At 42.4% G+C, this 8,667-nt stretch overlaps 1 protein-coding gene and 1 long non-coding RNA gene across 2 annotated transcripts; both read left to right on the top strand.

The window, feature by feature from the left end:
• The first annotated feature begins 4,230 nt into the window (after positions 1 to 4,230).
• Positions 4,231 to 5,140, top strand: LOC139027270 (uncharacterized). Its single transcript, XR_011479341.1, has 2 exons — positions 4,231 to 4,437; positions 4,689 to 5,140. It is a non-coding gene; the product is annotated as an uncharacterized lncRNA (long non-coding RNA).
• Positions 5,141 to 5,963: 823 nt separating this feature from the next.
• LOC139027269 (TERF1-interacting nuclear factor 2-like) lies at positions 5,964 to 8,325 on the top strand. The gene is made up of 6 exons (XM_070442408.1): positions 5,964 to 6,298; positions 6,582 to 6,674; positions 7,123 to 7,219; positions 7,473 to 7,580; positions 7,956 to 8,079; positions 8,222 to 8,325. Exons 1-5 carry the CDS (start codon positions 6,161 to 6,163, stop codon positions 8,021 to 8,023), a joined length of 504 nt encoding a protein of 167 aa, XP_070298509.1. The 5' UTR covers positions 5,964 to 6,160; the 3' UTR covers positions 8,024 to 8,079; positions 8,222 to 8,325.
• Positions 8,326 to 8,667: the final 342 nt, after the last annotated feature.

The following is an 8,667-nucleotide window of genomic DNA, read 5'->3' as shown; positions in this document are numbered from 1 at the left end:
TCACATTATGTTGCTAGTCCAACAAAAGCCGGCGTCAATGTTCGCTGAGAAAGATGTCAGCAACTCCAGGCCCAGTTGTGTTAAATGGCCAATTGTTATTAACATGGGTTCCTTCAAATGTGCTTCAATTGATTTAAAAAAAGAAAAAAAAAGAAAATTTAAACATCGTTTCTGAAAGTACAGAAGAGGAATGATTAGTAATTATAATACAATATCAGGTATAAGCAATACTACAATWTTACAATACATTTATATTATGAACTGCTATAATAGTAAGCGGTTACATTGATAATGGGAGATTCTCAATTGTATCCTTCTTGCGTCCTCTCTCTTTGCCGCCTCCTCAAAACCCATTGCATGAGAAAGCCAGAGGTCCCGCCCCTCTGACCCTTTCTTCCATTGGGTTTTGAGAAGGGGGCGATGAGAGAGGACACGAGGAGAATGCAATTGAGAAAAGACCCTTGAGTTATATCTGCCAGTAGTTACATGGGGAAACCTGACGATTCATTGGAACCTGATTGGAAGAATTTGGGAAGAAGGGGGTTGTGAGTGAGGGTTGGAGGTCGGAAATGGCGGTGAGTAGTGCAGACGAAATGGAGAAAAGGTTGGTGAAACAACAGCTGTGCTGGAATGAGGACAATATGGGTGTCAGTTCTGATGCTATGGAGCGGGAGGATGAGGGTCAAGGATCGGAATGGTCGGTAGTGGAAAGACATAGGAAGAAGAGAGATCATGATACAGAGTAGTAGTGGATTTTCTAGTAAAGAAAGCATAAAGAGGGCCATGGTAGGAAGCAAGAGTAATGAAGTCTTGGAGTGGAAATGGTGATGGTGTTTGATGAGACCACAGGGCCTCACTTACACCCTATCTGACGAACTAATGCCGTAGAGAAAGAGGAAGGTGAAGTGAAATTAGCTCGGCTCATTGGAAATGGTAGATTGTAAATATTGTGTGGTAGTCCGGCTCAGCAAGAGAAGATACTGGAAATMGAAAAGCTTAATGGAAAGAAGATGAAAGCCATTCCCCTGGTGTTTATGCTAGATTGAGGGGAGTCATCACTGGGGTCCCAATATCTATGTCCGCAGATGATAATTAAAGACAATGTGAAGGCAGGCAGAGTGATTGAGGCCAAAACGTTGTTCAGTAGGAAAGAGGGTCAAAGAAGTGAAAGCTTATCAATGATGTCTTGCCGGGAAAAGTACAGATAGGATTCCTTAGTTTTAATGTTAGAGAATTTGTCCCATATGCACTGCAGTGTTTTAAATGCCAAAGAATGGGACATGTAGCTACTCATTGTAAAGGAAAGAAAAGATGTGCCAAGTGTGGAGGGGCACATGATTACCGTGAAAACAATGTGAAGGTTAAGTACCGTAATTGTGGCGGAGAACAACAGTGCAGCATTTGGTGGATGCCAGTTACAGTGAAAGGAGGATCAGTCATGATGTTTCATATTCAGAGGCAGGTTCTGATGGATCTTACATGGATGTATGTGTAGTCACTACACTACACTGTAGTGAGTGGACCTACTGTCAGACTGATGGATCTTACATGGATGTACGTGTAGTGAGTGGACCTACTGTCAGACTGATGGATCTTACATGGATGTACGTGTAGTAAGTGGACCTACTGTCAGACTGATGGATCGTACATGGATGTACGTGTAGTGAGTGGACCTACTGTCAGACTGATGTATCTTACATGGATGTACGTGTAGTAAGTGGACCTACTGTCAGACTGATGTATCTTACATGGATGTACGTGTAAAGTAAGTGGACTACTGTCAGACTGATGTATCTTACATGGATGTACGTGTAGTAAGTGGACCTACACTGTCAGACTGATGTATCGTTACCATGGAATGTACCTGTAATAAAGTGGACCTACTGTCAGACTGATGAATCTACATGGAATGTAGTGTAGTAAGTGGACCTACTGTCAGACTGATTATCTTACATGGATGTACGTGTAGTAAGTGGACCTACTGTACAGACTGATGTATCTTACATGGATGTATGTAAGTAAGTGGACCTAACTGTCAGACTGATGTATCTTACATGGATGTATGTGTGTAGTGAGTGGACCTACTACTGTCAGACTGATGGATCTTACATGGATGTACATGTAAGTAAGTGAACCTACTGTCAGACTGATGGATCTTACATGGATTGTACGTGTAGTAAGTGGAACCTATCTGTCTGGGCTGGTGTTTCTGATGGTCCTGGCATGGTTTGGAAGCTTGTTCAGAAATCTTGTGGCTCATGAATGTGTGGTGTCAAAGGACACTTTGATAATGAATAAAGTTGACTTCAAAGCTTTTATTGGTAAGGTTATCAATACGACTCGGGTTGTGGAAAGCAGAAATGCGCCAGGTTGAAGGTTATTGTGGAGACGGCAAAAGAGATATTGGGGGTAATAGATGTTACTGTTGAAATGGTTGTTGACATGCTGAACAATCCTAAGGGTGGAGTGATTCAGCATGATATAAGTTTGATGGGGTTGGGAGGGGGAGGGTGTGGTAGAAGTTAGTGATTTATTTTGTTGTGAAAATTTTATTTTCATGGTAGTACAGACTTGGGCAGATCATGATTGATTGTACATTCCAGCACAGTAGGTGGCGACATGCACTTTAAACGTTTGTTTGCGGACCGCCATGATATCGAAGAAGAAGAAGAAGAAGAAGAAGAAGAAGAAGAAGAAGAAGAAGAAGAAGAAGAAGAAGAAACTGTACTATAAGCTCCACTAGGTGGAGGGGGAGGAGGACGGACACATCAGCGGAAATGGAGTCCCTAGAGAAAGCAAGAACAAGATAGTTGTCAGGAGTAGTGCAGTAATTATCAATAAGGAGACGTATACTTGGAAAAGGAGGAGGAATGGAGGGAAAAGGAGAGGGAGAGGAGGTCTAAGAGAGAGAGGGAAGAAGAGGGTGAGCTTGAGTAGTGGGGAAAAGGGAGATGATTTGTTAAAGAATGGTAGAAAGTGTAAGCAGAGGGAGCTGAAGACAGGAGGAGAAATGGAAGTGAATGAGGGTGAAGTATCGGAGGTGGTGGGTGTGTGAAGTTATCGGAGACCGAGGTATGCACCGAGGATAGGAAAAAGATGAGTTTATGACAGTAGGAGTGAAGTTAATGGAAAAAGTGGACTCTTGATTTTGGCTGATTCATTTGTGGTTTCACAGTGGGTGAAAAGAGTTGGGTAATGTGGAATCAGTGAGGGTAACCAGAAGTTGTCTAGTGATAATTGTTTGTGTTTCTGTTGGCCAGAGGGAGAATGCACTCAGAGTAAAACGAATGGGGGCAAGAAAAGTGAATTGTTTCGCTCTCAAGAAAGTGCACCAATGAAAGGAGTGATAACTGGGGAAGCAGTAAATATAAAAGTTGAATCAGCTGAGGGGAAAGATTCTTGGTGTATGTGATGCGCAGCAACAGGGTGGCGAGAGTGGGGAAACAGAAGAGTCATTGTCTGTTCTTTTGAGTTTTGAAGTTGAGTCTTTGCCCGACAAAGTGAAGTTAGGATATATAAGTTATCCTGTACGAGTGTATGTGGGTGAGAAGTGTGCAGAAGGGCATGAGACAAAGGAATGTGTAGTATTGGGGTAAGTAGTGAATGTGTTATTGTAGGGGTACACATGGAGCTGGGGATCAGAAATGTCCCGTGCGAGAGAGGCAGGTTGAGGTTTCTAGAGTTAGAGTAGTACAGAAGTTGTCATATGCTGATGCAGTGCAGAAACTAGAGGAAGATGGGTTAAGGGGGAGGATGGTGAGAGTAGTAGAGACATACCAGTACATAGGGATAGGCCACAAAGTGATATAAGTTTTAGTAAGATTGGATTTTTAGCATTTATAAGCGATGGTTATCAACTGTACTGCAGGGATGGAATGGAAGTCGCATAAAATTGAGGTTGTGGTGGCAGCTGCAGAGTGGTATTTGGGTGTGCGAGACTTGACATCATTAGAGTTACAGGATGTGTTAAGTGGTGATGTCCCATCCTTTCAGGATGATGGCATGAGGTAGGAATAAATACATTTAATTAGTGGGTAGGGTGGTGTTCATTTAATTATTTTTTTAATGTGGAGTGTAATGTTAGATGGTAGGGTATTTATTAAGTAAATTTTTATTTTTAAGCAAAGTACAAGGAAGTTGTACTCAGTCTAGTAGGTGGCGGTAATGCAACGAATTGGATGCCAACCACGTTAAACCTCGAAGAAGAAGCCACTAGGTGGGGCAAAGAGTAAGAAATAGACAGGGCTACGATAGCACTGGGGCGGTGAATCTTTCATCCACACACTTCCTGAAAATGGGCTCGGAAGAGAGTTTGGACACGAAAGGAGCTTTGGTATCTTTACCAAAACACTCATACTGGTTTGACTTTTGGCTGTTTGTGATGTTTGACATCGCATTTTTCCTCGTTATGTATTTCATAGTTCCCTAGCTAAAATGGTAAGTTTGAGTACTACTGCAAAACCCCAGATAGATAGCTACAAATGAGACTTGCTAGCTATGGTGGCTAAGGAAGTGAGAGTGCCAGTAAAGTTTGTTGTGTTTGGGCACACCCTGTGTATGTTAAAGTTAGCTAATTTATCATATAAAATAAAAATGTACAAATACCAGCTTTTTTTAAAAATCTGGTTGCGCACCTGAACATGTGTATTCAAGATGATTCATAATTTGTTGAATTGTATCCCTTGCAGGAGTGACTTGGAATTCTACACTTGAAATGCTGCCCCCTTTAACCATGACCCCAGTTGGTTGAAATGATCGATCTTTAAAAAGGAGTGTTTACAACACTGAAGTATAAGGTTTACACGCCTCGACCAGATTGGTGTTCAAATTATATTGGATGTCTTCCTTTGTTAGGCCTATGTTTTGTTTTTAACTGCCCACATTTTGGCATTATATGGAATATTTACCAGTATTTGTCAGTATGTCCAGAAAATAGCAAAATTGTGAGACCATAACATTTGAATATGCCTGTTGTTGAAATCAAGACAATGATTTGTGGCAGTCAGACTTTAAAATGTGAAACTCAACTTCAAGACAACACCTCATTCTGGATAAAAGTGACTGCTAAATGACTGCAACGTCACAAGAACTGCAGGTTAACRTGATGTAGCTAGTGGAATAAAGTGTGCTCTCTCTAWAATGTGTATTTCTGATTTGGATATGAGACAAATGAGAGAAGGCGACTTGATTGAGCCACCTAAACATGATGATTGGAACAAGATTACAGCAATAAGGGGAAAGAGATGTATTCCCGGTCTCTTGAACAAAGATCCTACTGAAACTGCATCGGCATAAACCAGAGATCTGTAAGTCTGTTGTCTGGAATTAAAGTGATGTACACTATGATATAAACTTATGTAAATTCCTAAATAAACATGTTTTTTTTTGTCACATTCTCAGATGTGCATAGGGGAATCATATTATACTAATAATTTTGACAGTATGTTTATTACAAATATATAGTTTGTTTTTATATGTGTGTTTTTGTAGTAGCACAGTAAATAAAGACAGCTGGAAGTTTACACCAGAGTCGTGCCAATGAATGGTCGGTAGTGGCAGTATAAGCGCCTTTTCCCATTGAAGGACCAGAGAGGAAGAAAACTTTCCCGGAAGATAAAAAAGAAGCGGAAGAACGCTAGCCTGCCAGATAGTGGATAAAGCTAAACTATTATACTCCCAAATGTCTTTCTGTGTTTAATATAAACCAAACTAGTTAATTAAAGTTATATAAGTCACAACTCAATTATCCATAATGATGGAAATCTGTGTCACGACAAAACAGTGGAGAATGCAGGTTCGTTTAAAATAAGTACCTAGCTAACGTTGGCTAGCTAGCAACTTGCGGCTACTGTTAGTTGTAGCAAAGATACAGACTGTCTAGGGTGGACCAGCCATTGGGGTAGACTAGCTACTAGAAGATGGATCGAATAGATAAATAGTTGGGCACTGATTCACATTTTGAGCTTCATTTGCTAGCGTCTACTCAAGTTATGCGGCAATGTAACGTTATGCCTCCTAACCCGCACTACCAATAATTATTGTCCAAAGATTGTGTCGTCTCTCTCACCAAACTCAATGACCAATTTTTGCCCGTAGATTCTTCCTCCCGTTATCCTCTTTGCGCCTGTTGATACCACCTCTGAGGCTGCTCTCTGCGGCCATGTGGCAAGTAGCGCAACGAAGAGATGTCATGGATTATGAGAAACTAGAGGAGTTCGTCGGCCTTGTGACAGCGACAGTTCCAGACCTGTTGAATGACAAACAGAGAGCCAAGCTTCTTCTGCGGCTGCGAACAAGGGTTAGTAGCGAATACAGTTAAGGATGTTGTTTTTGTAAACTGGAGAACCTAACAGCAGTAGTTTGGACAGTGTGTTTAGYGCCATCTGTGATTAAAACGGTCTTTATCTTGCGGTTTATGTAGCTGCTGATTAGTTAGGTTCTGTCCATTTTCCTGATTGCATGGGGGTTGTCCATGGTCCTGATGAGTTGGGTTCTATTGTCCTGATTGCTCAGGTTCTGTCGGTGGTCATCATTTGTTGGGTGCTGTTGTCTACTTCCTTGAATACTGTTATTCCTTTCAGGTGATACTAGAGTTGTGTTCCGCTGATCATACAGCTGATATCCAGATCATCCAACCCCACCTGGACAGAATTCGCCCCCCTGGACACACAGGGGTAAGTAATGATACTCTGTGGAGGACAACTGTTCAAATTGTCCTGGGACCATATGTATCAAACTTATCAGAGGAGGAGTGCTGATCTAGGATCAGGTCCCCTCTGTCCTTGTAATCCTTTTCATTGTGATTTAAAAGGGTAAACTGATCCTAAATCAGCTTACTTTGAGATGCTTGATGTATATGGCCCCTGGTCTTTATGGAACCGCGTTTGCCATTCCTATCATTTGAAATGTGCTTATTTAAATCACGTATTTGCCAAGGATAAGAGAATTAAAACATTGACATATTGAATAAGCAACCGTCAGATCCTTTGCACCAATTAGCTTGTGCTAATTTCCAGTGCTTGCTCCTATATGTCAAGGACTGCAGTGTTGRTCCCTCTTATTTTCAGTGGTGGGTGACGGTGGTTTACTGTTCCCTTATCACTGATAAGTTCTATTTCACAGAGTGGAGATGCTGAGGTGGATGCAGAAGAGGCCATCTTCCTGGAGCTCATCCAGACTTTGCTGAAAGACCCAGCGGAGAGAGAACACTTCTTCCAGGTCAGTCTGCCTCCATCATATGTTAACGTCTCTCTCTAGTTCCTGGTTCTGTTAGTTACAAAGACAATATTTACAATCCTTGGAATTATATTACCCCGGAGGGAAGTTTCCCATAGGTACAGATCTAGGATCAGCTTCCCCGCCCCCAATCTAACCTTGACCACCAGTGGGGTAAATGCAGAACTGACCCAAGATTAGCATCTAGGGTCAACTTCACCCTACGCCGATATATTCCCCATCTATCTTGATTCCAGAGGTGTTTCCGACGGAGTACGGCGCCAGCTATGACACAGATATGCAACTACTTGTGTGGGAATTCCTTTCTAAACTGGAGAAGATACTGCCAACCAGACCTTGGACAGGTACCACAAAGTAACACCTCACTAGGTCACCCTTCGCTGGGTTCAAGTCACCTTCTGTTATTGTATTGGGAAATCCTGCAGTCAGCTGATTCATGATGCACATTTAGACTGGTTAAGTTATAGGAGGGTAATATCTTCTGTATCTTATTAGGAGAAGATATCCAAGCTGTACTGTCACTTTCTGCACATAACCTCTGCCTTAAGCCACTCTGCCTTATAGCCACTCTGGGGCCACGCTGTTAGCTGAGATGCTAGCCACCGGCTTCTCTGTTTTCTTGAAATGGGCCTAGCATTTTGTAACGTTCCCGGTGTGAAAAAAAAACATGTAAACTTTCCAGCATATTGTCACTCACGTTGTTTGCTCTGCTCCTTAAGACTGTGTCATGGCTCAGTTCTGCTCCTCTTGTCCTGGAGGAGTGTTTGCAGGCCCTCTCTCAACCTGAGGACCTGAAATCCCTGCTGCAACACCACACATTTCTTGAAAACTTGGGCACTCAGAGTAAGGAGGAAATATTGAATGTCTTTCTCTGTTACTACATAATAAAAATGTGGAGACTGTGGTATGCCCTGTAAAAACAACCACATAATGCTTGTGCTGCCTCTCACATTATTAGTCTCCTTTTCCCATTGTATTCCTTCAGGTCACACCGTTGAGAGTGTCTCTTCCAGGTCTTTGCCTGTTCCAGTGCCCATTCTTCCACATGCAGGAATCCACCTCCTCCAGCACATTGAGCGAAATCACCCAGGTTAGATGGAGGGATTTTCCTGCAAGTTACTGAGTGGCGAAGCACCAGATGGAAGGCAACTGAAGAGAGAGACCCAGGAACAGGGCTCTACACCAAGAGAACATGGAGAGTTGACCACACACTGTCTCACTAGCAGGATTTCCCCAAGCCTTTTCCCATTCCACGTTAAGTCTGAACCCTGTACCTTGAAGGAGATAGTCGCATACATGGAGCACCGAAAAAGATGCCACGAGGCCTAATAATGTATGTGGAGTGGCAGCACATGCGTGTGAATCAGTAGCTTTGCACTCGCTCGTCAGACTTTTACAGGTGGACATACCAACAGGTCTCCACATTGTGAC

The sequence above is a fragment of the Salvelinus sp. IW2-2015 genome, unplaced genomic scaffold (assembly GCF_002910315.2).
Source record: "Salvelinus sp. IW2-2015 unplaced genomic scaffold, ASM291031v2 Un_scaffold9002, whole genome shotgun sequence".
Taxonomy (NCBI): domain Eukaryota; kingdom Metazoa; phylum Chordata; class Actinopteri; order Salmoniformes; family Salmonidae; genus Salvelinus; species Salvelinus sp. IW2-2015.
The sequence above is the reverse complement of the archived record's forward strand: the minus strand, read 5'-3'. Positions and strand labels throughout refer to the sequence as shown.

What these genes read in the sequence shown, in the direction of transcription:
- LOC139027269 (XM_070442408.1), top strand. Translation starts at nt 6,161, where the DNA reads ATGTGGCAAGTAGCGCAACGAAGAGATGTCATGGATTATGAGAAACTA. An exon ending in GAGAGAACACTTCTTCCAGG is followed by an intron (nt 7,220 to 7,472) that starts TCAGTCTGCCTC and finishes TCTTGATTCCAG; the next exon opens with AGGTGTTTCCGACGGAGTAC. An exon ending in GCCAACCAGACCTTGGACAG is followed by an intron (nt 7,581 to 7,955) that starts GTACCACAAAGT and finishes CTGCTCCTTAAG; the next exon opens with ACTGTGTCATGGCTCAGTTC.